The following is a 27,622-nucleotide window of genomic DNA, read 5'->3' on the forward strand; positions in this document are numbered from 1 at the left end:
CCAATATAAACATCCTACTTTAAAAGTGATCTAAATTAAAGCCATCCCTCAAAATTTTACATAAATTTATGTTCCAAAAGCTTGCTAATAATAACAAAGTTATTCCAACATATTCTTCATTATTCTCAAAATTAATTGAGACAAAGAGCTTGGTCAGCCAAGGCCTACAGTAGAATAACTTCTAGATACCGCACAGTAGGAATGAACCTGATAACACATGGTTAAGAAGTAAGCTTCTTAAACACTCTACCACGCCTATGTGTGTACATATACACACATGTATACACACATACATACATACACATATCCAATGCAAACTTATACGTATATACAAAACACAGATCCACATATACATCGTAGTTTACTCACTTGCAAGTTGATCTAGAAATTAAACACCAAGAAAGTAACAAAACCAAACACGGAGAATGTTAACTTGAAAAACTTCAAGAGAATTCTTTACCATTCTGTATTGAATTGAATAGGACACTATATCTGCTCCACCAGTGCGGGGTTCGTCCCAAGTCACCCGGTAACTTTGCGGACTGGTTCCATATCTATTTGAGGTAATGATTACATCAAATGGTGCTCCTGAAATTTAATAGCAAAGTTAACAATGAACAGTATTTTCCCAAATGAACAAGGCAGAGAGGTGTGTGTGTGTGTGTGGTTGTGTGTGTGTGTGTGTGTGTGTGTGTGAGTGAGTGAGAGAGAGAGAAAGAGAGAGAGAGGAAAGAGAGAGGGTGGGGGTGGGGAATAAAATCATCTTTCTAATCCATTTTTAGGATCTTTTCGGTTTGAACGGCAGTTTTTTAAATAATTTCCACGTAACTAAACACTTTTAAACTTTGTATACAGGTAGAATGTGTTTAAAAAAAACATCTTTTTCTCTTGGCTTTATTGAGAAAATTCTATAGTTAGTAAGGTATTTGTTATTTTTCTTCAATTTCTGCAATTTCAACCAATCAATGACATCTATTGAGGTGAAAACATTTTGTGCCGTATGAATATGTCCCTTGTTTAAGAAACAGATTGGGTTTATTTACATTTCTGAAGAAAAAAAAGATACCCTTACCCCCACCCCTAACCAACTCTAACTAACCCTAAAACAGATTGAAATGCAACAGATCGATACTAGGGTCATAATTATGGGTGACAATTTCATATGACACCGCTAGAAAAATCTGCCGTTCAAACAGAAAAGATCCCATTTTTACCCACACCACTCAATTTCAATTAGATTCAAGCGCATACTTCATGCAAGAAGCTCTCCACCTGATTCTCATGCTGGCACCGGCTGAACATGTTTTCTGTGACACTGGTTTATGGACTGATACTTTCCCTGCCGCCGACTCTTTTAGTCACCACTTTTGAACACAAAAAGACCCAGTGCACCAATTCTAAAATTGGGATTCACATATCCACACACACTTTCTAAATCAGGAGGAAGTGACTGTGTCCAATGGCCTTTGCAAAACTTTCCAGGCTACAGGTGAGGTTGATGCAATTGAAGCTTAAACAATTTCAGGCAATACACAGGTGGGAAGGTTGGGGATGACATGGTTGAAAGGAGAAGAGATGCATTAGGTGTGGGAGTATAAGAGCCAGCTACCTCTGAGGAACAGAATTCATTGTAGTGGCAGCAGCAAAGGTAGAATGAGAAAACAGCCAAGTCTGTAGGTCAGGTCAGGGTGTATTAGGTATGGTAATATAATGTTAATAAAGAAATCAATGGAAATTGTAGTTGTGATCCCTGTGTCGGTGGCACGTAAAAAGCACCATCCGAACGTGGCCGATGCCAGCGCTGCCTTCCGTACCAGTGGCACGTAAAAAGCACCATCTGAACGTGGCCAATGCCAGCGCCGCCTTGACTGGCTTCTGTGCCGGTGGCACGTAAAAAACACCAATCCTATCATGGGCGTTGGCACATGAAAAGCACCCACTACACTCACAGAGTGGTTGGCGTTAGGAAGGGCATCCAGCTGTAGAAACACTGCCAGATTAGACTGGAGCCTGGTGCAGTTTCCTGGTTTCCCAGACCCCAGTCGAACTGTCCAACCCATGCTAGCATGGAGAACAAATGTTACACGATGATGATGAAAAACTTGCAGAGAAGGGCTTAGTACAAGGCAATTAGACCCCATGTAAATGTAGTAAAACTGAAATGATGTAAGAAAACTGATTGTTATGGGAGAAAATATAGAAGGGAAGAAAAGAAAAATTTACAGCAAATGCAAGCAGAGAAAACTATGATTAAAATCTACTTACTAATATTAGGTGTCTCAGAAGATAAATCAACTGATGTTGTACTGAGTCCAACTCTGTTTCCAGCAAACACTTTTAGCTGATATTTGGTGTTTGGAGTCAAGTATTCAAGTATAACAGTCTGGGGTTTACTTGGTTCTACAAAGAAAAGGTTGAAACGTGAAAATTGTTAGACAAAAGCCAAAATACATTTAAACTTGCTGGTACTTCTGCTAGCACCATTACATTACCTATTTCTTTATTACCCACAAGGGGCTAAACATAGAGGGGACAAACAAGGACATACATAGGTATTAAGTCGATTACATCGACCCCAGTGCGTAACTGGTACTTAATTTATCGACCCCGAAAGGATGAAAGGCAAAGTCGACCTTGGCGGAATTTGAACTCACAACGTAACGCAGACGAAATACCGCTAAGCATTTCGCCCGGCGTGCTAACGTTTCTGCCAGCTCACCGCCTTACACCATTACATTACCGAAGACTACATCATATTCCTGCGAATAAAATGTTGATTTCCCAACCTGCCAAACAGCCATGCACACCAAATTGTTGTTATAAATGCAGTTAGGCCTAAATTTGATCAGGCACTGATATTGAATGATTTATCTTCAAATAGTGTCAGTCGATTGACAATCAGAAGCCAACAAATGAAGTCTCAATGCTGTTGCTCAACCTGATGGAAACAGCTGTTAAATCTCAATTCAAAATTATGGGATCTTTTCGCTTTGACCGGCAGATTTTTAAAATAATTTTCTACCAAAAATACCAATATGGTCCAGAAAGGAAATGTAGTGTCAAGGGAAACGGCAGTGGGATAGATGTGCTGCTGGTGGTGGTGGTGATAGTAGCAGAAGCAAAATGGGGATGAGGAAGATGAAGGTGAGGTGCCCATATGTAATATGGGCATACACAGTGTTTCCAGAACTGTTTTGCTATGATGGGAAAGTCTTTTCAAGGACCATGCATCACCAGACAGCCTGGTCCCCTGTGACACTCAGAGTCCTGTGGTCAGCCTCTACCACCATGTCCCATGTCTTCCTGGATGTCCTTCAACCACAAGCTCCAGCCATGTTTAGTGATTGGCACTTCTTTACAGAGCAATCCTCATCCATACACACCACATGTCCCTACCAGTGCAGTCTTTTTTTTGTACAGTACATCTGATTCCACTTAGGCTCAGTTTTTCTCCCAGCACATATTGTCATTTATGTATACTTTTATTTGCACATACAACAGAGCATGCTCATTCATTTCTTTCCAGTCTTCGTGTGTGTGTGTGTGTGTGTGTGTGTGTGTGTACGAGTATATATGTGTGTGTGTTATAACATACAGACACAATGGGACTGAGTTTCCACCTACCAAACCAACTCGCAAGGATTTGATCAGCCTAGGATTATAATAGAAGACATCTGCTTAACCCTTTCATTACTGTATTTATTTTGAGATGCTCTGTGTTTCTTTCAATTACTTTAAATATAACAAAGAATTTAGCAAAATAACTTAATGATCATTCAGCTAGTGTTAGGAACATAAATTGTGACTAAGGTTTGGAGGAAGATTTTAATTCAAAACTTATGAAAACAAGACATTTGTACTACAGAGCCAGAGTCAGTTTCAGCTGGGTTGGTATCAAAAGGGTTAAGAATTGTTTCTCTATTATATATTTTAACCCTTTTGTTACTGTATTTATTTTGAGATGCTCTCTGTTTCTTTCAATTATTTTAAATATAACAAAGAATTTAGTAAAATAACTTAATGATCATTCAGCTAGTGTTAGGAACATAAATTGTGACTAAGGTTTGGAGGAAGATTTTAATTCAAAACTTATGAAAACAAGACATTTGTACTACAGAGCCAGAGTCAGATTCAGTTTCAGCCGGGTTGGTAATGAACGGGTTAAAGTCCCACACAGTGAGACTGAATCAACAACTATGTGGTAAAACAAGTCATTTGTATAACATGAATTATTGTAGAAAAATATAACTAACCAGTGACTGGGATATCTTTTTCTGTTTTCGTTTCACTGCCACTAGCAACCTGAGTGATATGGTATTGGGTGACAGGGATACCGCCATCACTCTCTGGAGGATTGATTACCAATGTGATAGTAGTTGGAGTGGGATCAAGTACATTGACTTTAGAAGGGCGTTTAGGAACAACTGTAAAAATTAGATGATACATGCATATATATATATATATAAAACTGATGGAATATAACAAAAATACATACATAAATCTACATAGAGCAATACTTTAAAAATCTAAAATTTCAAATCTACACAAGTTTATATTCATAGTATTCCATTCTAAAACTAAATAGTCACATCTTTGAAATGTCAAATCTACAAGATAATACAATTAGTTCAAATCAATGCTACTGAATAAGCTTCGTACTTGACAGAGTCGTCTGAATGTTAAAGATCATTAAAGAGTAAGAAAATGGCAGAAAGCCCTAAGTAGCTGTTTAACAGAGTCTTAACCCTTTAGTGTTTAAACCGACCATATCAAGCCCAGAAATTCCACATGTTTTATATTCAAACTGGCAATATCTAGCCTCTCACACCTACCCTACAATGTCATTCTAAAAATAAACAATCACATCATTGAAACCTCAAAGCTCTAAGATAATGCATGATTAATTCAAAACAATTTGAGTGAAAAAGTATTACATTTAACAGAGTAATCTGAACACTAAAGGGTTAAAGAGTGGATGTGGAGGCGCAATGGCCCAGTGGTTAGGGCAGCGGACTCGCGGTCATAAGATCGCGGTTTCGATTCCCAGACCGGGCGTTGTGAGTGTTTATTGAGCGAAAACACCTAAAGTTCCACGAGGCTCCGGCAGGGGATGGTGGTGATCCCTGCTGTACTTTTTCACCACAACTTTCTCTCACTCTTACTTCCTGTTTCTGTTGTACCTGTATTTCAAAGGACCGGCCCTGTCAATCTCTGTGTCACGCTGAATATCCCCGAGAACTACATTAAGGGTACACGTGTCTGTGGAGTGCTCAGCCACTTACACGTTAATTTCACGAGCAGGCTGTTCCGTTGATTCGGATCAACCGGAACTCTCATCGTCGTGACCGACGGAGTGCTTCCACAAAGAGTGGATATCCACACCAGTCATTCCTGAACCACATAAAAGTATAAGTCAAATACAATTGTTGTTTAGGGACTAAAGACTAGAACTTAGTGCTCTTCTGTGCCAGAAGAAGCAACTTCATTTTGCAAAGAATTTTCTACCAAAAAGCCTCCAGTTTGCATCAGGTGTTATTTTTGCATTTTATCAAGTATATTTCTCAATTTTTTTCTTCTGCCTTCACCTTTAAAGTTTAACGACAGGAAATTCATCCAACATCGAGTTAGAATTTTATATTATTGTTAATGATCGATTAGTTAATTATTTATAATTGATTTATCAATTTTTATTTATTCATGATTGAATTAGGAAATCGAAAACACTAATGTGTAATCAACTTAAGTGATTAAGTGAAGGAACATGGCTCAGTGGTTTAGAGCATTGAGCTCACAATCATGAGGTAGCAAGTTCGATTCCTAGACTGAGCTGTATGCTGTGTTCCTGAGCAAGACATTTTATTTCACATTGCTCCAGTTCACTCAGCTGTAGAAATGAGTTGCGATGTCACTGGGGCAAAGCTGTATCAGTCTTTGCATTTCCCATGGATAACATTGGTGATATAGAGAGGGGAGGCTGGTATGCATGGGTGACTGCTGGTGTTAATCCTGCCCAGACTTGTGCCTCAGAGGAGAACTTTCTAGCTGCAATCCCATGGTTATTCATGACCAAGGGGAGGGGATCTTTAATCAACTTTACTATATTAAAGTACCTTGGTAGAATTATATTTTCATGAATCTGGACTAACTGTATTTGTGATTTATAAAGGCAAAAAAGGCACTACGTGATTTTAACAGTTAAAACATATCACACTATTTTCCTACACCATTAAAAACTCAGAAAATGAATTTTCCCCAATACATTTCAGCAACTATTTTAGTCAAACAACAAAATTTTTTTTTTCCCTTTATTTCTTAGAATTAATGTGACTGAAATCAAACTATAAACCATTACAATGAAATAGTGGACATATATGGACAAGGACAAGAAAACACTAAATGTCTCATAATTGATACAAGAAAGTAACATTTTAATGTAAAAAAAAAAAAAAAAAAAAATAAACAAACCTGCTTTCTTTAAAATTATTGTTATCTCAGATTCATCTCTGATGCTGAGAGCTATGCATTTATAGTCAGTGAATACAGACTTCTCGTTGCTAGGAGTCACCTTAACCTAACAAAAATAACAAAAATGTCAATAATACTGCACAGGAAGATTTTTTTAAATTCACATCCAATTTCCTAATATTAGATATATTTCTTCAACGATGAAATAACTGCCAGCATTTTATTATTACCATTAAAGTCAATGCAATTTCCATATTGCACAACAACAACAACAACAACATCATTAACATAGTGTTCCATCTGGAGTCATATATCAAGCAAACATATCTGTCTCAAGCGGAATCAATAAAGTTTTCATACACATTCGATAAATGTCTAAAATGTATGGTCAGGCATAGTCATGTGTGTGTTTGTGTGTGCAGATATCCACAAGAAATAGGTCTGGAAATGTTGTTATGAAAAGAGGTCCTTTATGAATGTGAGAAATGCATAAGAGAAAGACAAACAAAGGGACCAAGTTTGAAGCAAACAATTATATATATTGGGGCTAAACATAGAAGGGACAAACAAGGACAGACAAAGGGATTAAGTCGATTACATCAACCCCAGTGCGTAACTGGTACTTAATTTATCGATCCCGAAAGGATGAAAGGCAAAGTCGACCTCAGCGGAATTTGAACTCAGAACACTTAACGGCAGACGAAATACGGCTACGCATTTTGCCCGGAGTGAGACTGAGGCAAAGTAGCCAGTCCATCAAATATAGTTGCCGAGATGGTGACAACTGGCTGATGACTAGCTGATTGCTTGCATTGTCAAGTAGGTCATCTGTTTAGGGAGGTGTCAGGTTGGCAATGGCAACATGGGCAAAAGAGATGCTTTTGTGTGTGTTGACATCCTATAATTGTAAACAAGCATCTTGTCTTACATAGCATGATGTCAAAACAAAGAGACACGCGTGCATGAATTACACACACGCATATACTAACACTCAGTGCATATACTAACACTCAGTCGAAGGGTCCTTATCTTGTGAGTTACTTTGTGATGCTACAAATGCTGGAGTCATGAAAAAAAAAGCACCCAGTACAGAGCATATACACACACACACACACGACAGGTTTTCTTTCAGTTTCCCACTATCAGATCCACTCACAAGGCTTTGACTGACCCAGTGCCATAGTAGAAAGCACTTGCCTAAAGTATCATGCAGTGGGACTAAAGCCCAAATCGTACAGTTGGCAAGCAAACTTCTTAAGCACACAATCACGCTTGTGTAACATAAAATAGCAACTATATTTATCACAAACCCAAATTTCCAAATAGCACGTTAGATATGTTGATACTTACTTGAAGTAAGCTGGTCATCTGTTCTTGACCTTCTATTTTGAATATTTTATATGTGTCACTATCTCCAATATCATTCTTACCCCTTTTCCATGATATTATAGCTTTAGGATAACTTTTGGCAGTGCAAGTTATGTTGGCTTTGTTGCCCATCCAATTGTAAGCAATTTTGGGGGTATTTATAAAAACAGGTTTATATTCAACCCTGAGGTAGGTTCGCTTGGCATCGTTACCAGCCTCATTATCTCCAATACAGGTGTAATTATCAGCATGCTCAGCTGTCAGAGAGGCAATGGTTAAAGTCAATTCTTTTTCTGGCTGATTCTTGGTTTCTTCAACTAATACTCCATTTGACTGTTAAAAGACATAAATAGTAAAGTAGAAAAATAAAGAATAACTCATTTTAATCAATAAATCGTGTGAAATTTCATTGTTAACCATTGCTAATTTTGCTAACCTTTTCACCAATAGGGAAAGGAGCATCGTTACTTCTTTGCCAGGTAAGTGATGGTACTGGAACACCTTTTCCTTTACAAACTAAAGTGATTGATTCACCTTCTTTACCATCTTTAGTTTGAGGGATTTCAACTGTAGGAGGAACTGTAAAATAAAAAATAAAAAAAAAGAAATTTTGAATTTTGAAATGATTGAAGTTCAAATTTCGGTATTGAAAATGTTGGTTAACATTATTACAACACAACTTCACAAACTTAAAAAGAGGACCTAACATTCCTTAGCCTTTTCACTCCAGTCCATGTCACAGACAATCCCTACCAGAACATTATTCATCATCATCATCATTTAATATGCTCTTTACTCTTACTTGTTTCAGTCATTCGACTGCGTCCATGCTGGAGCACCGCCTTTAGTCGAGCAAATCGACCCCGGGACTTATTCTATTGGTCTCTTTTGCTGAACAGCTAAGTGACGGGGACATAAACACACCAGCATCAGTTGTCAAGCAATGCTAGGGGGACAAACACAAACACACACACGCATATATATATATATATATATATATATACGACAGGCTTCTTTCAGTTTCCGTCTACCAAATCCACTCACAAGGCATTGGTCGGCCCGGGGCTATAGCAGAAGACACTTGCCCAAGGTGCCACGCAGTGGGACTGAACCTGGAACCATGTGGTTGGTTAGCAAGCTACTTACCACACAGCCACTCCTGCGCCTATATAGTAATAAACAGAGAAAACAGAAGGTTTTATTTTAGTCCTATCACATTGTGTCGCTAGTATACTGGAAATAGCTTAACCATCTGGGTTCCCACTGGCCTCCATGCCGGTGACACATAAAAAACACCATTCAAGCATGATCGTTACCAGCATCGCCTTACTGGCACCCGCACCCTATGTAAAAGATTTGAGCAAGGTCGTTGACAGTGTCGCTTGTCTGGCCCCGTGCCAGTGGCACGTAAAAGCACCCACTACACTCTCGGAGTGGTTGGCGTTAGGAAGGGCATCCAGCAATAGAAACTCTGCCAGACCAAGATTTGAAGCCTGGTGCAGCCATCTGGTTCGCCAGCCTTCAGTCACACGTCCAACCCATGCTAGCATGGAAAGCGGATGTTAAACGATGATGATGATGAACAACACATGCAGGGAAAATATAAAATACTAAAAACAGACAACTGATCACATTGCAGCTTTGTAATCAAATTGTATTTAGGACTCCTTGATAAGGGTGTGCCACACGGCTTGGGCTTTTTTTCTTTTTTGCTTTTAAAAGAAGGGGGTGTGATGATCCCAGCACTTTGTCTAGTAAACAAGCAAAGGACTAGAGTCACTGCAGTTGAAGAACTTATTGAGGACAAGTTTACTCTTGTGCGGACAATGATTAAGACAAACAGGCGAAAGTGAAGAGGAAAATAGCAAATACAGTTGCTGAGAGATAGGCCTATTAATTATTGTCGGTGGTGGTGTTGTATACCTGAAGTTTTTTTTTTTTTGTGATTTTATGCATTGTTTGTCCGCAATCGTTACTCGAGTTGTGTATGCAACTATTTATATTTTTGTTTAGGATCCCAGGTGGAGGGTGAAGTTAGACACACGGGGGGGGGGGGGGTCCCCCAGATCAGAGAGTGTTAAACTTTGTAAAGCATACACGTTTCAATAAATAATCAGTCATTATTATGGAAGGCAATTATATCAGATGCCATAATATATATTTCTTTACTACCCACAAGGGGCTAAACACAGAGGGGACAAACAAGGACAGACAAAGGGATTAAGTCGATTACATCGACCCCAGTGCGTAACTGGTACTTAATTTATCGACCCCGAAAGGATGAAAGTTAAAGTCGACCTCGGCGGAATTTGAACTCGGAACGTAACGACAGACGAAATACGGCTACGCATTTCGCCCGGCGTGCTAACGTTTCTGCCAGCTCGCCATTCTGATGCCATAATATAATTGATTCATTCCTCAGCACCTGCAGCACACTTTTACAAACACCATAAATTTTAGGAAAAATCTCACTTACCAAGAATAGTTACTTGTGCAGTAGCAGTGTCATTGCCACCAACATTAATTGCCATACATTTGTATTTGCCTCCATCACTTTTTTTTACATTGGACACCTTTAATTTACCACCAATGCTGTCAATTTCAAATCTCGGATCTGTCAGTTCTTGATTATTCTATGCAGAAATTAAAATTAATTAGTTACATACAGTGCTTCTGTCAATAATAAGTTATTTAGTATAGAAAAATGAAAAAAAAGAAAATGTTCAAAACGCACCTTAAACCACATATATCGAGGATTAGGGTCTCCTGTAGCTTTGCAACTTAATGATAACTCTGACCCTTCAACAGGCTTACTCACTTCTGGTGGCTTTGATATCTTGGGAGGTACTGCAAAGAGACAACACTCATACAGAAAAAGCAATCATAATATCTAAAGATTAGTATTGTTAGTAGTAGTAGCAGCAGCAGTAAATGAATCAATAAGAGAAAACCTTAATCCGTATCGATATCTACATGTGGAGATGCAAATTATTAGACAGATAATCAGCTAGCTTGAGATAGATAGATGGATGAACAGAGGGCTAACCATCTACTTAGCTAGCTAAATAGGTAGATAGGTATCTCTCTTTCTCTTTACTTGTTTCAGTCATTTGACTGCGGCCATGCTGGAGCACCGCCTTTACTCGAGCAAATCAACCCTGGGACTTATTCTTTGTAAGCCCAGTACTTGTTCTATCGGTCTCTTTTGCCGGACCGCTAAGTGACGGGGACGTAAACACACCAGCATCGGTTGTCAAGCAATGCTAGGGGGACAAACACAGACACACAAACATACACACATATATGTACATATATACGACAGGCTTCTTTCAGTTTCCGTCTACCAAATCCACTCACAAAGCATTGGTCGGCCCGGGGCTATAGCAGAAGACACTTGCCCAAGGTGCCACGCAGTGGGACTGAACCCGGAACCATGTGGTTGGTTAGCAAGCTACTTACCACACAGCAATTCCTGCGCCTTAGGGGTCCTAGGTATGTAGGCCATCATACAATGGTTGTAAAAGCAATTGGAAAGACTCAATCTTGGACACATGCTTTGATTAAAAGACTTAATAGCCATTAGTGAAACTCATTTGATGAAAGATCAATTAGTTCCCCTAGCAGCCCTTTCAGCACGGAAGTTTTTGCTATGTTCCTGCCAAATGATTTAGTAATATTATAATTGAAGATGGTGTTTAGTTTAAGCAACAAGCTTCTGTACAATCTCTATCTACCCAACAACTCACAAAGCTTTAGCCAACTTGGAAAGACAGTTGTCCAAGGTGCTACACCATGGCTTTGAATATGTAATCAAGTGAGAGTGAAGTAAACTTCTCAAAGTGATTAAACCAAATTCGTTAGGGTTTCTTTACCCTTCCCTCCCATGTGTGTGTGTGAGACTGTTTTGACAGCAGTATCTATTTTTCAAACCAAAGTTTACTATTGGTATATACCTATTTCTTTATTACCCACAAGGGGCTAAACACAGAGGGGACAAACAAGGACAGACATAGGTATTAAGTCGGTTACATCGACCCCAGTGCGTAACTGGTACTTAATTTATCGACCCCGAAAGGATGAAAGGCAGTGTCAACCTCGGCGGAATTTGAACTCACAACGTAACGACAGACGAAATACCGCTAAGCATTTCATCCGGCGTGCTAACATTTCTGCCAGCTCGCCGCCTTATTGGTATATACCCAAAGATTTTAGCATCTGTAAATTAATGTAAAGAGAAAAAGAGCGGTGGGAGGGAAATGGTAGTGTAACTGAGAAGTTTGCTTTACGACCATGCGGTTTAGCTTTTAGTCCCACTGTACAGCACCATGAGAAAGCATGTTATAACAATATCCCTGGGTGGCTGACCATTACTTTCAGAGTGAAATAGGTAGACAACAACTGTAGGAAGCTCACTGCATAAATACGCGCGCAAACGTGTGTGTGTGTGTGTGCGCTTCCATGCGTGTGAATGTTGACATGTCACAGCTTCACTTATGCCGAATGTTATTTACATTCCTTGTTGACATGACTAGTTACTCCTTCAAAACTGGTGGAATAAGTTATCTGTTTTCTTAGCAAACAAGTAACGGTTAGCAATAGTAAGAGTGTCAGGCTGTGAAATCCAGCCTCAAATATACCCACTTCCCTATTACCCACAAGGGGCCAAACACAGAGGTGACAAACAAGGACAGACATAGGTATTAAGTCGATTACATCGACCCCAGTGCGCAACTGGTACTTAATTTATCGACCCCGAAAGGATGAAAGGCAAAGTCGACCTCAGCGGAATTTGAACTCAGAAACGTAACGGCCGACGAAATACCGCAAAGCATTTCGTCCGGCGTGCTAACGTTTCTGCCAGCTCGACCTCCATTTCAACTCACAAGAGAGGAGACACTGGATGAAGAAATGAACACACACACACACACAGCAACAACAATAAAAAGAAGCGCCCGCTAAGAACACTGTTGCAACCAACTACAATAAGATAAACAGACAGGTACGATTTTACTTTAATACAATCGACAAAAACAACATATTAAGTGAAAAGAAGAAATCTGTTTTTTTTATTTCTACTTACCAACAACTTTAACTAGGATTGATTTCTCATCATACGAACTTTTTGTAACAATTTCTGCTTCCAAAATATATTCTCCATTATCATCTTTAGTAATATTCTTAATTACCAAGCCATCAGCTTGCACTTCATAACGTCCCGCTAAATAAGAGAATCATAATTTTCAGATTAAAATATTTAAAATATTCAAATCTCAAGGTACGAATACAGAGTAAAATATCTTTTGATCATTTCAAAGGAAACTGAGCATTGTTATCTCTTTAAATAAAATACTTTTAAGGTATCTTTAATTTAGGTGGCACGTAAAATGCACCAATCCGACCGTGACCGATGCCAGCCTCGCCTGGCACCAGTGCAGGTGGCACGTAAAAAGCACCCACTACACTCACGGAGTGGTTGGCGTTAGGAAGGGTACCCAGCTGTAGAAACATTGCCAGATAAGACCGGAGCCTGGTGCAGCCTTCTGGCTTCCCAAATCCCCGGTCGAACCGTCCAACCCATGCTAGCATGGAGAATGGACGTTAAACGATGATGATGTATCTTTAATTTATATATTCTGTACCGGATATATAACAAAGCAGGGTGAAGAAAGTATATGAACACACTACTATAACTATTACAGGAGACTCAACGTTCTACATCAAAGGCTCGCAGTGAATTGCTACCTACACAAACTCACAGTTCTTTCTAGGAATGAATCAGTCCACCGTTTTAGTCTCTTGCAGGGTGGTTGGAATACTTCCACAACATTCATTCTAAAAACAAATGTTATTCATCTTTAATATTTAGTTACATTCAAAACCATCACCTAGTTACCTTGCAACATATGTAGAGAATAAAGTAGGAGAAAGTGTGCTGGTGGCACATAAAAAGCACCATCCGATAGTGGCCGTTGCCAGCCTCGTCTGGTCTCCGTGTCGGTGGCACGTAAAAAGCACCATCTGATCGTGGCTGTTTGCCAGCCTCATCTGGCACATGTGCCGGTGGCACATAAAAAGCACCCACTACACTCACGGAGTGGTTGGCGTTAGGAAGGGCATCCAGCTGTAGAAACATTGCCAGATCAGACTGGGCCTGGTGCAGCCTCCTGGCTTCCCAGATCCCAGTTGAACCGTCCAACCCATGCTAGCATGGAAAGCGGACGTTAAACGATGTTGATGATCATGATGATGAAATGAAAGATGGGAGATGGTTTTTAGCGGGCACATTGCATCTAGAGAGATGACAGTACATGTACCCAAAAGTAGCATCCTTGATGACTGCCATACGATAAAAGAGCAATTTCAAAGAAACACTTGTGTACTGAAGCTGCTAAGATGATATTTCATCTCATCAAATGGTGAAGTAGCTCTGGAAGTGTTTTGGCTGATCTTTGTGGCTCCAGAATTGCCAGGAGACACCCATTTAGTCAACAAAACTCCTGCATGACAGCATGTGCTTTGTGGAGATAAATGTCAGGATTCTGAGACAGATGTTTCTACCATCTTCAATGCTTGCTTTTGCTGTATCACTCCTCTCCCTTGAGCCAGATAAAATGGTCTGCTTTCTCAGTGAAAGGGGTAGAGACTTAGAATATAGCAAATGGCAGATAACAGTTGAACTAGATTGAAATCAGGTAGCAGTCAAATTCGTACCAATGTATAGAAATACATGGTATATATATATATATGAGGTGATATGACAAACAGCTAGAGATGCTTTCTATTGAAAACAATTTTCACTGGTAATTCATGCTGTCCTGGAAACCATCGGATAGGATTCTACATTCTTCGCTTGGATGAGCAAATCAAAAATCTGTCAAAGCTATTTTAAAGCATTGTGATCAGATGTTTTATGATGATGCTCTCAATTTTACTGTGAAGTTCAGGCTAAGAGCTCAGTTTTCAAACAACTCTGATCATGAATAAATCGTGCTTTATATATATATAATATATATATAAAGCACAATTTGTGATCAGAGTTGTTCAAAAGCCGAGGTTCTACACACACATATCATATATATAACTGTGAAATCAAAATTGCTGACACGGCTGATGACAGTACTGCCTGATTGGCACTCATGCCAGTGGAACATTAAAAGCACATCTGAGCATGATCATTGCCAGAGTCGCCTTACTGGCACATGTGCTGGTGACACGTGAAAAACAACGTTTGAGTGTGGTCATTGCCAGTGTCGCCGGACTGGCTCCTGTGCAGGTAGCATGTAAAAAAAACACCTTTTGAGCGGGATCGTTATCAGAACCGCCTGACTGGCCAGTGGCACGTAAAGGCACCCACTGCATTCTCAGAGTAGTTGGCGTTAGGAAGGGCATCCTGCTGTAGAAGGTTTGCCAGATCAAAGTGGAGCTGGTGTGGCCTTCTGGCCCACCAGTCCTCAGTCAAACTGCCCAACTCATGCCAGCATGGAAAGTAGACGTTAAACGATGATGATGATGATGAGGTACATATAAAAAAATATAAATAACAAGCCCTTGTCATTTTACCTTATTACTAGATGAGGTGGTGACTCTCAGAAGAGGGTTAGCACCTTTGTAATTACTAATGTATGAAAAAAACCTTACTAATTTTGGTGTTACAATAAAAGAAAAGCCATACCTGTGATAATTTTTTTCGATTTGTGTCTCCACTGAATTTTGGGAGCAGGGTCTCCTGTTGCAGTACATCGGATTCTGGCATCAGTATAAATAATTGGTTGCTGCTCTGCTTTACAACTACTAAAACCAAGTGGTCCTGCGGAAAAAAGAAAATGCTTCAATACTTTTTACTTCTTTACAACTGTGAAGCAATTCACTGACCATTATGAAGTTTTTCTTTTTTTTTTTCTTCTTCTTTTGACAGTAAAAAAAATATTACAAGTACCAAGACTAATATTAGATCACATTAACTAGACCTAAATCTACCTCAAAGTCTGCATGGGAACAATATGTTAGGTTGCATATTTATCATATGCACAGAGTATGTTTGGAGATTTATGTGCGTGTATGCATTACAACAAACAACCTATCAAACTCAGTGCTGTTAGAAGACTAAAAAACTGTGCACTTGAAAATGACAAAATTAGTAAACTGGATACAGGTGTTGCACTTCTCAGGTGTGATAAAACTGACACAATGTTGAACCCCCTTCATGGAAAAGCCATTTCTGAATGGCTTCGTCTACTAAACAGCATGTTTAAGTGGCTTATTTTGCTTGTACTGAGTATGTAGTTAAGATGGGGGGGCTCTGAAAGGTTCATAGGCTAAGAAGGAGTTACCATACAGTAATTAAACTTGGCATGCATTAAATTCAACCTTTACTGATGCTAACTGCATTTTTTTTTCTTTCCAGATAAACCCACATTAGATACAGAATTGAGGACTTGGAAAAGTGGTACTAGAGACATTTCGTAAAAATAGATAAAATTTGGAACTGTGGTGTTATCAAATATCTGCAGAAAAAGGGAGATTCATGCCGACATGGTTGCTACATTAGAAGATGCCCCAGCTTTATCAACTGTGCGAAAGCGAGCAGTTGAAGATGACCTGAGGTCTGGATGTTCTGCCACAGCCACCACCCAAGAAAACATCAACTATGTTCACCACATGGTAATGGATGACAAACGTTTAAATGTTAATCAGATAGCTAATACTGTAGGCATCTCCCTTGAACAAATTGAGAACATTCTGCATATCGAACTGCTGCATGTCGAAGATTTTCACTTGGTGGGTGCCAAGACTTTTGACACCTGATCAAAAGCACACCAGGCTGGTCATGTCGCAGGCGAACTTGGCACTTTTTGAAGCAAATCCATCCAGTTTTCTTGAACATTTCCTCATCCAAGATGATTATGAGGTTCACTATTTTGAGCCAGAGACCAAATAGCAATCCATGCAGTGGAAATGCCCGTCTTCTCCCCCACCAAAGAAGGCCAGGGTGGTGATATTGACAGGGAAGGTGATGGTCTCCATCTTTCGGGATGCAAAGGGCATTGTGTTCATTGACTACCTTCAGAAAGGCCATACTAACAATGGAGAATACTATGCCAACCTGCCGAGGCAGCTGTGAAAAGCAACCAAGTCAAAACGGCCTGGAAAACTGACAGGGGGGGGGGGGCCTGCTTCACCAGCACAATGTTCCTGCACACAAGCCTGTGGTTGCAATGGCCGCTGTGCACGACTGTGGCTTTCAACTGATTGGTCCCCCCTCCGTATTCTCCTGATTTGGCACCATCTGCCTATTTTCTGATCCCTAACATGAAAAAACACTTGGCTGGGAAGCAGTATTGGACCGATGATGTCATATCGGCTGTTGACTCTTCCGACGGTCAGGATAAGAACTTCTATACCACAGGAATCAAAAGCACTGAAACACCGATGGAAGAAGTGTATGGAATGTAGGGGAGACTATGTCAAAAAAACAAAACACATTTGGTCAAGTTCAACCATTGCATCATGGTGCTCCAGCATGGCCACAGTCAAATGACTGAAACAAGTAGTAAAAAAGTAAAGGATGGGAGGAAATATTTTGCTTGGTAAAAAGATGAGTCAATGAAAGAATAATAGCACCTAGCCATACAAGACCGGTCTCAATGAATTAGGCCTGATCCATGCCAAGTATAGATAAGTGAATGTTAAAATAATATACACTCAATCATTATTTAAAACAATAACTTAGAAGAAAGAACTTACGGTATATTTTCAGTATTGTATTAGCTTCTAACTTCTTGCCATTTACTTCAGCTCTGCAAGCGTACACCCCAGCATCACTTGTTTTCAACTCCTTCAAAATGAGTTTGCTACTGAGTCCATCGTTACGAATGCTGATGCTAGAAAAATCAAGAAAAAAAACAAAATGTCCTTAAGTCAAAATTACACTTAAGCATAAATGGATAAAATTTTACAAATGAATGAATTTTCAATATTGAATATTTAAAATCTAAAATTTTTTATTAGACAAGGAAAATTACAAAATCTTATTTACTGAATAAATATTATTCCACTGTAATTTGTTTAAATCAACACTTAAAGGATATTTTGGTTTATAATGGATAAAACAAAGGAAACCATGAGAAAAAGAAAGATGAAGAAAATTTCTGAAGTTTTAATCTCTCATCATTCATTCAGCTAACTCATAAATACTAACATGCTATACTTTGATGTATAATAACTATCAAAATTTGTAATTCCTTAATTTTTAAAATAACTTTCAAAACCCCTAATTCTTTAAATTTTTGCAGTATTCTCTCCATTTCATAACCCATGCGTTTCTAAACTTCACGTTTTCCTCAGCGACCCCCTTCCTCTCTCTAAGATTTGTGAACATTCTTGCCTTGTTTTGTAACTTGTGTCTTTCTCATACTTGCCACAATTCCTTCAGCAATAAAGTCTCTCAAGGCTCTCTCTCTATTCCTTACAAGTGTCTTCTTGGCTGCTATTTCCCCGAGGTGAAGCTGGCCATTGCTTGTCCACGATGCATCCACTCATTCCCACCTACCAATACCAGAAATCTCTTCTCTTATACTAGAAACTCCTACAGGGCTCTGCCTTGCTTCTGTACCAGAAGACTTGCATAGCTCCCTCCCACCACCATGAGCAATCAACCACACTACTGCATGTGCCAAAAGATGTGTTATTTAGTAAATTAACAAACCACCGACCCCTTTCTCTCTCTCTCCACACAATGACTAACCAATAGCAGCCCACAAACCTAATTTTAAACACTCACCTATTTTTGTTTGCAGCAATAAGACTTATATTTACAATGCTTACATTTCACTCACTCTCAATAGGGGCGATAATTTTAACATGTTTGAATGATGGTAAGTTAAAGCAAGAACAGCTGATGTGGCATGTCTACTATCAAACAATCATTGAAAGTTTTTCAAGTGCTGAATTCCATCTCTCTTTCCCATGTTCCTTCCCACATCCCTTTCCCAGTTTTCAGAGTTGGCACTGTCAATGTAGGCACATTGAAAGGTAAAGCTAGGGAAAATGTCTTCTCTTATACTAGATCGTTTGATAGTAGACATGCCACATCAGCTGTTCTTGCTTTAACTTACCATCATTCAAATTATTGAGATGCTTGATTGGAGGCATGTTGATGTCTGTTGCATTCAGGAGGTAAGGTGGAGAGGAGCTTCAGCCACAGGCAAGACACATAGGTATAAAATCTTCTGGGAAGGTAACAGTGACTGGGTAGGTAGTGTGGGCATACCTCTTGCAGAGAAATGGATGGATAAGATCATAGAGCTAGAGTGTGCAACAGAGTACTTAAGGTCAGGCTAGTTTTCCAGAATAGAATAACAATTATCTCTGCCTACACCCTCCCAAGTGAGCCTACCAAATGAACAAAAGAATCGCTTTTATGATATTCTTCTGTCGGCTACCTCAAAGATGAATGACAATGATCTAATCTTTGTGGCTAGGGATTTCAATGGGCATTTCAGGCAGCAGCCCAGTATCTTCCATGGTGTACATGAGGGCCATGGAATTGGTTCCCAAAACAAAGAGGGGACAAGGATACTGGAATTCTGTGATGCAAATAACCTTTTGATCTGCAACACCAACTTCAAGAAGCCACCCAGCCACTCAATAACCTACCAACCAGGTGACTGCCAACCAGATCAATTTCATTCTCACCAGACAGTGGGATTCATGGCTGCTCCTAAATACAAAGACCCTCCCTAGTAAAGAATGTACCCCCCCCCTCCCAGTATAGACTAGTCGTTAGTGACTTTAACCTTCAGGCCAGAAGGTTGCCAAGAAGCAGACCAATCTGGAAAAGAAGGATTTAGAAGCTTAAGGACCCTTCATATGGTCAGAGATTTAGGGACATCCTCATTGAGAAATTTGACAAGAGGGAGGAGGAACTAAAGACTTGTAACATAGAGGGCAGCTGGGAATTTCCTGCAGGACAGCTTGCTGAGTACCACAGACCAAATCTGCAGCTGGTACAAAAATCCCATCCCTACCTAGGGTGAAATGGTAGTGAAACAATGCTGTAGACAAAGTCATTAGAGCAATGACTATGGATAGATGAGTGGTTGGTGAGAGCTGTACAAGCCATGTACAGGAACGCTATGAGTAAGATGAGGGTTGGCAATGTGTACAGAGAAGAATTCAGGGTACAAGTAGGGGTTCATCAAGGATCAGTCCTCAGCCCCCTCTTGTTCATTTCAGTCCTTCAGGCAATATGAGAGGAGTTTAAGACGGGCTGCCCTGGGAGCTTCTCTATACTGATGACCTTGTTCTTATAGCTGAATCACTACCAGAACTAGAGAAGTTTTGGGTATGGAAGCAAGGTCTAGATTGTATGATGCCTGCATGTGTACAGCTATGCTACACGGCAATGAAACATGGGCTGTGACAGCCAAGGACATGGGTAGGCTACAAAAAAATGAAGCCAGTATGTTTTGCTGGATGTGCTATGTCAGTGTGCATGTTCAACAGTGTAAGCATCTTGAGAGAAAAGTTAGGCATAGGAGACATCAGATGTGCTGTGCAAGAGAGATGACTGCACTGGTGTGGTCATGTGATGTGTATGGACGAGGACAGATCTATAAAGAAGTGCCGATCTCTAACTGTGAAGGGAACCTGTAGTAGAGGTAGACCCAGGAAGTCACGGGACAAGGTGATAAAGCATCATCTTCGAATCAGAGCCTCACAGATGCGACGACTAGTAACCAAGACCTTTGGCGACATACTGTGCTTGAGAAGACCTATCAAGCCAAGTAACATCAATACTGGTGTCACGTAAGTGGCGCACCCATGCCGTTGGCACGTAAAAAGCAGCTTTAGAGTGTTGGGCCTCTTAGAGACAAAGTGGTTGATGCTGGTGGCACGCGAGAAGCACCTTTCAAGTGCTAGGCTTCTTAGAGACAATGATAAATGATGAAGAGCAATGGGCATTATGCAATGCTTGAGGAAAAAGACCCATCAAACCAAGTAAAATTACAGTTGCGACTGATACTGGTGTCACACAAATGGCATGTAAAAACACCCGTTACACTCTTGGAGATGTTGGCATTGGAAAGGGCAACCAGCCATAAAAATCATGCCAAATCAGACTGGAGTCTGGTGCAGCCTTCCAACTTGCCAACTCATGCCAGCATGAACAATAGATGTTAAATGAATGATTGAGAGAATGTGAGGAAGGAGGAAGGAAAAAAAGGGTATAGCATTCAAATATTCTCTTGTAAACACTGTTTATCTACAGGTGTATAAAAATACATTTTTTGTTTAGTTTTTACAATTATTTAAATAATATATCATTGCTCTTTCTAGCAATTTCAACTTTATTAAGTAATTAAGTAATCATTTTAATTAATCATTCATATATTTGGAATCGACCAGATGCAAAAAAGTCTTTTTTTTTTAAATTCATTAATTTTGATTTGTTTGACAGGAGGAAATACATTTGAAGATATTTGGTAAAGTTAGAGCATGGAGACAACATAAAGATATTTATTAGAGAGGATGACATGCAGAGAAAGGAAAGAGGAAGAAAAAAAAACATGGAAAGAGAATTACTGACGGGACAACATGATGAAATAAAGATGACAATGATGATAATGAACAAAGAGGAAGAAGGACCCCGCCCCAAGTGAAAGTAATTACAAAGTTGGTAGTTTGTATTAAATAGTTGACAATCCGCCCCCGCCCCCCACAAAAAATGAATGAATGAATGAAATGCAACAGACAAGGAAACAATAATTTTAGTGTCAGTGTCATGAGAGAGAGGGAGAGACAGACAGAGAGAAAGAGAGAGAATCAGGCATTGACAAAGAAGAATATGTTAATGAAAGGTTTCAGAAGAGAAAACAACATACAAAATAGTAATACAACATCCTTATATACATTTATGTACTATATATATATGTGTGTGGTGTGTGTGTGTGTGTGGAGGTGCAATGGCCCAGTAGTTAGGGTAGCGGACTTGCAGTCATAGGATTGTGGTTTCGATTCCCAGACCAGACGTTGCAAGCGTTTATTGAGCGGAAAAGACTTAAGGCTCCATGAGGCTCTAGCAGGGCGTGGTGGCGAACCCTGCTGTGCTCTTTCACCACAACTTTCAATCCTTCTTCCTGTTTCTGTTGTACCCCGCATTCTGCATCACGCTGAATCTCCCCGAGAACTATGCTAAGGGTTACACATGTCTGCCAAGTGCTCAGCCACTTGCATGTTAATTTCCCGAGCAGGCTGTTTCGTTGATCGCATCAACTGGAACCCTCATCGTCATAACCAACAGAGTGCCATGATATATATATATATATATATATATATATATATGCACAGGTTTCTTTAGCCTCACCTGGCCCCCGTGCCGGTGGCACATAAAAAGCACCATCCGTCCGTGGCTTTTTGCCAGCTCCGTCTGGCACCTGTGCAGGTGGCACGTAAAAAGCACCCACTACACTCACAGAGTGGTTGGCGTTAGGAAGGGCATCCAGCCGTAGAAACACTGCCAGATCAGACTGGGCCTGATGCAGCCTTCTGGCTTCACAGACCCCAGTTGAACCGTCCAACCATGCTAGCATGGAAAGCGGACACTAAATGATGGTGATGATGATATATATATATATATAACAATTTATTTCCGTCTGTAAAACTGATACTACTTTATTTATATATTTATTATATTATTAAAATGGCCAGTGATTATTATTTTCAATCTAAACACATTTAGATTAATAATATTGGAAATTATAAAAACATTTTATGGCCTTTGTAAATTTTCTTAATTCTATCCATTTGAATTTTGTTGTTCTTTCATTGTACTTATTACATATTTGAACTCATGCTCTTTAACATAGGAATTTTGAATCAGTATTTTTTTTTTTTTTTTGGCAAATTGCCAGTCCTTCAATTGGAATTTCATCTATCTTTTTGAACCAAGGCCCTGAATAGGCTTAGGTACAGAGATAGGAATTTTTTATAAATCAACTAATGTAATATAAGTCAAAACAAATTGTTGGGTTTATATATACATTTTTAATTTATGTTATTTTATATTATATTTTTTTAATATTATGTTATACTATAATGTAAATAGTTTGTCAATCGTAGTTCTCTATTTCATTTAATTGTTTATTTTCATAAAGCTTCCTGTTATATATATACATATATATATATATATATATATTATACATATATATATACATACATACATACATATATATATACATATACATAATATATATATATATATACATACATACATATATATATATACATACATACATATATATATATACATACATACATATATATATATACATACATATATATATACATACATACATATATATATACATACATATATATATACATACATATATATATACATACATATATATATATATACATACATATATATATATATACATATATATATACATACATACATATACATATATATATATATATATATATATATATATATATACATACACACACACACACTCATGGAGTGGTTGGCGTTAGGAAGGGCATCCAGCTGTAGAAACAATGCCAGATCAGACTGGAGCCTGGTGCAGCCTCCTGGCTTCCCAGACCCCGGTCAAACCGTCCAACCCATGCTAGCACGGAAAACGGACTTTAAACGATGATGATGATGATATATATATATATATATATATATAGTACATAAATGCACACATTACTTTCGTTTCAGTCATGCTGTACCACCTTTAAATGGTATGGTTGGTAGATTATAATGACCCTCACCCACAGTACTCATAGAAGGATACTTATTTCAGCAATATTGCAAGGATAAACTTAAGGTAAATTCAAGCTGGGCAGAATTTGAACTTAAAACAAATGTAGTTGAACACCGCAAAGCATTTGGTCAGACAATGCTCTGATAATCTCTAAGTTATCCCCCACCCCCATCTCCCATTTAAAAAAAAAGAAAGAAAAAAAGACATCCATATACAAACAAAATGCAAGCAGAGTATAAAAATGATAACGATGGCCTGAAGATAGCTAACACTTAAAACTAGAGAATTGAAACAAAAGTAAATACGACATTAACACCTGATAATGAAGCTGGGTGGGGATGATTGAGAGATATTGTAGAGAGTAAAAAGATGGAAGGCTTAGGTTTTATGGAAACTGGATGGAAACTAGATGTGAAAATTTTTAATTTACTTGGCTCTTTAGTCTACTATGACAACACAAGAAGTTTTGAAATAATGAAAGATCAAGTAAGGACAGAATATGAATGATTATTAAAAGTAAAGTGAAAACTGAAATAGTTCTGTTCAGTCAGACTTTCAGAGACATCAACTACTTTATCTTCGTTTATGATTATAAGCAATGTGAAAGAAGCTACCAGTGACAGAGCTCAATAAATTGATTTTCATGAATAACAAAGATGAACCAACTGACTGCTTGCTGGTTTGTCACTGAAACATTGTATTCTGTCGATGTGAATCCCCTGAGGATAATATAAAATGCAGAGACTGGCAGACCATTTCTAAGTAAGTTTTATTGCTTTTATGCAAAACAGTCAAAATCTTTCATAGATATCAACACTTAGGCATGGTTGAATATATATGATTATCTATCAATAATTTGATTATTCGTTCGATTAAAATAAAATAGAATGAAATTTAACAAGATACAATGAAGACAAATTTGATTTAGTTAATACAGATATATTACACTACAGCTTATTTAAACCAGAGAATAGAATCACCTTCAGTAAAAAGAAAAGCAAAATATAGAGATTACACAGGCAATTTTAATTCAAGCAATATCTTGATGTCATGCAATATATATATACATTCATACAATATATATGAAATAATTTTAAAAATTTATATATAAATATTGTATAGTACTGGACTGGTATTATTTACCTCGGGCTGAAAAGAAGATATGAAAGAAATAATTTGTTAAATGTATGAAAAAAAAAAAGACTGCAACATGAAAAATTTAATGACATTCAATTTGTAACAGAAATGAATTTTAAATAATTTTAAATAATTTCAACAGAAAAGTCAAAACTAAATTCAATCATCCTATGCCAAGTGCTATATTTAATAGTAATTCCATGATTATTTTGAAGACTATGATATTGTTGTGAATTTACAGAGAAGTATAAAATACATCTTTTGAAATGCTTTTTTTAAAGATAGTGAAGTCTACATGTGTATGTAACATGTAAGGGACAGACTTAGGTGAGAATGTCTTTGAAAGCTACATTCTTTGTTAGACATTTGCCACCGCCTCTAACATAAGAGTTATCTATTTCCATCTTTACATCAAGAAGTAAACCATTGTAACTATGAAACAAAATCTAAGGCATAATCTGCCTATAATATTCTACTATTGGCCTTGTGCCAAAATTCGAAATCAATATTCTGCTATTGTAGAGCTACACTGGTAAAGTCTTAAATCATAATACACTGCATTATAGCTGGATTTAAGCCTACAGCCTCAGCAGATGAGTAACACAGTTCTAAAAATATGTAGTAGTTTTCTGGATAACAAACATATTTATGACAGATTATGTTTGATTTCATTCTATACTTGAAGTGTTACATGCAATGTTCATACCATCATAATAATAGATAACTAGCTGAGATACCTGACATTGACAGAGCTAACGAGCTTAGTAATTAACACTAGACAAAGTAATTTATTTAAAATTATAGTCAAGATTTTTGATGAAGTAACCCTCAACTAATTTTTTTTTCATTATTTATAGAAAATTTCCTTCAAATTTATTTTAAATCTTCAAAAAAAAAAATCAAAAATCAATTGCTTTCTATCTATTTAACATATTAAAGCAGGTGACATACTCTAAAAATTGAGAGGGAAAAAACCAAAAAAAAACCAACAGAAGGTGATGACTAAGTCCAAAATTCTGCTACATCTGACACTGCAATACTGTTCGACAACCTTGTATGAATGAAAAGGGGCACCTAAATTTCTGGGAAGAATAATTGAGAATCTTTACTTTAGCATCACCAAACTTGGGTTTGTTCAGTTTCTTCAGGCTCTATGACACTATCTACAGAGAGTTTGTTTTCAATGAAAGTATTTGTTCCACCTGTCATTGCATGCAGAATTGCTCTATTGTTAGGAGTAGAAAAGTGGAGACAAATTTGTGGGACAGAGGCTGGAAATATGAATGAAACATACTAATGAATAGGGTGACCATTTTCTGGATGTCAAAAATGCAATCCTAAATGAGAGCAATACTCCATGGGTTTCACCTGAGCTTAGTAGAGTGTCAACAACTGTTAGGGGGAGGGCACAGAAATGTTTTGTAGTCCTGAGGAGAAGGACCAGTCTTTGGGATGAGGTACTAGCAATATTAAAAATGTGCTTCTGTCAAGAGATCATCATGGAGATAGTCAAATCAAGTTAACAGAACATATTTGGAACCCGTCAAAGGAACCATTCTATCACTGGTTTTAACACCAACACCTCTGCTTTTATTCAAATAGTCAGACTAGGTTCCTCATCTGGGGAAAACCTTTTCCCTCTTCGTCTCAGAGTCTCTGAAAATGGTCATGTGCACTACCTCCACTTCCCTGCCTAAAATATTAAAAAAAAAAAATTTCTTCAAAAATATTGGCAGATACTAAGAATTTAACCAATACTGAATTTCATTCTTTTGATACCAATCCTCCAGTTTTAATCCTTTTGTTGCCATCTTTCTCTTGAACTATAACTTGATTTCAATTAATTTTGAAAATGATGTATTTAATAAAATAAGTTTGGTGTCATTAAACTGGCAGTTGGAACATTAAATTAACATGGAATATTGATGGAAGATTTTAGTTTATCATAGAACCAGAATAGTTTGGGTTGATTTGTATTAAGACAGTTCAAGTATCATTTAAGATACTTAGAGTTATGTGCTAAACACTGGCTTTAAAAACAAAATGTTGGTGATTTTACTAACACCTTTAATTCCTCGGTTGCTTGGGAAAACTACGGTGATGAGAAAGAGAGAGGTTGAAGCTTTGTAATTCTTACAAGGATTCATAGGTAGCTATCAAACTGATAATTGGTGTGGAGGAACGAAGCAGAAAGGTCTCTTGTATAACAAAAAAGAACTGAAGCATACAGATTAACCTGTCATCAATAATTAACGATAATTTGGCAGAAATATTTAAGATTAAAATGCTACAGTCATCTTACAATAGAGAATACAAATTGGCCTTTTTTTTTTATTACTTATTTTTCTTACCATAGTCATATATTATAATCAAGCAGCTTTTAGGTTATATCACACACTGAAATTTCAGGGTGTTTTATTTAAAAGCACAGTGATTTTAAAAAGAGTCAACAGGCTAAGATTTAAATAACAAGATGTGACAGTTTCTCATATCTACACAGCTAATTAAGCACACATTTAACAAAAAGAAAAAAAATTACAGGAGAGATATTAAAAAAAATAATTGGAAAAAAACTACTATAAAAAAATTTTAAATTACACAACTTACAATTTTGATTCAACAATTAAGTCATTATTAGGATTATACCATTTCAGTTGGACATTGCGCTCAGTTGTATTAGACAATGTACACTTTACAAGAAAATTATCATTTGCCATTTTAATATCCTCCTCAACGTTCAGAGAAAGGTTTTGCAGAACTGAAAAACAAAAAGAAATCAACATATTAATTAAACATTCAAGCTTTAAAAATAAAGTAGGATACAAAATAAACTAAGATAAAAATTAAATTTAAAAACTTTGAACATAGGCGCAGGAGTG

The 27,622-nt window shown here is 37.9% G+C and overlaps 1 protein-coding gene across 13 annotated transcripts in view; it reads right to left on the reverse strand.

The window, feature by feature from the left end:
- LOC115221317 (neural cell adhesion molecule 2) overlaps window positions 1-27,622 on the reverse strand; it is a 173,308-nt gene that overhangs the window by 91,404 nt on the left and 54,282 nt on the right. For 12 of the 13 annotated variants that reach the window (XM_036511040.1, XM_036511042.1, XM_036511044.1 and 9 more), the window contains exons 2-14: window positions 27,351-27,501; window positions 24,750-24,755; window positions 17,578-17,714; window positions 15,506-15,640; window positions 12,914-13,051; window positions 10,568-10,680; window positions 10,310-10,466; window positions 8,270-8,412; window positions 7,816-8,166; window positions 6,466-6,571; window positions 4,254-4,424; window positions 2,266-2,400; window positions 461-588 (exon numbers count right to left, since the gene is read on the reverse strand). In XM_036511040.1, coding sequence (XP_036366933.1) covers window positions 461-588; window positions 2,266-2,400; window positions 4,254-4,424; window positions 6,466-6,571; window positions 7,816-8,166; window positions 8,270-8,412; window positions 10,310-10,466; window positions 10,568-10,680; window positions 12,914-13,051; window positions 15,506-15,640; window positions 17,578-17,714; window positions 24,750-24,755; window positions 27,351-27,501 — 1,871 coding nt within the window. The remainder of the gene's footprint in view (window positions 1-460; window positions 589-2,265; window positions 2,401-4,253; window positions 4,425-6,465; window positions 6,572-7,815; window positions 8,167-8,269; window positions 8,413-10,309; window positions 10,467-10,567; window positions 10,681-12,913; window positions 13,052-15,505; window positions 15,641-17,577; window positions 17,715-24,749; window positions 24,756-27,350; window positions 27,502-27,622) is intronic. The other variant, XM_036511041.1, reaches the window with a different exon arrangement.

This window comes from Octopus sinensis, linkage group LG18 (assembly GCF_006345805.1).
Source record: "Octopus sinensis linkage group LG18, ASM634580v1, whole genome shotgun sequence".
NCBI classification, from domain to species: domain Eukaryota; kingdom Metazoa; phylum Mollusca; class Cephalopoda; order Octopoda; family Octopodidae; genus Octopus; species Octopus sinensis.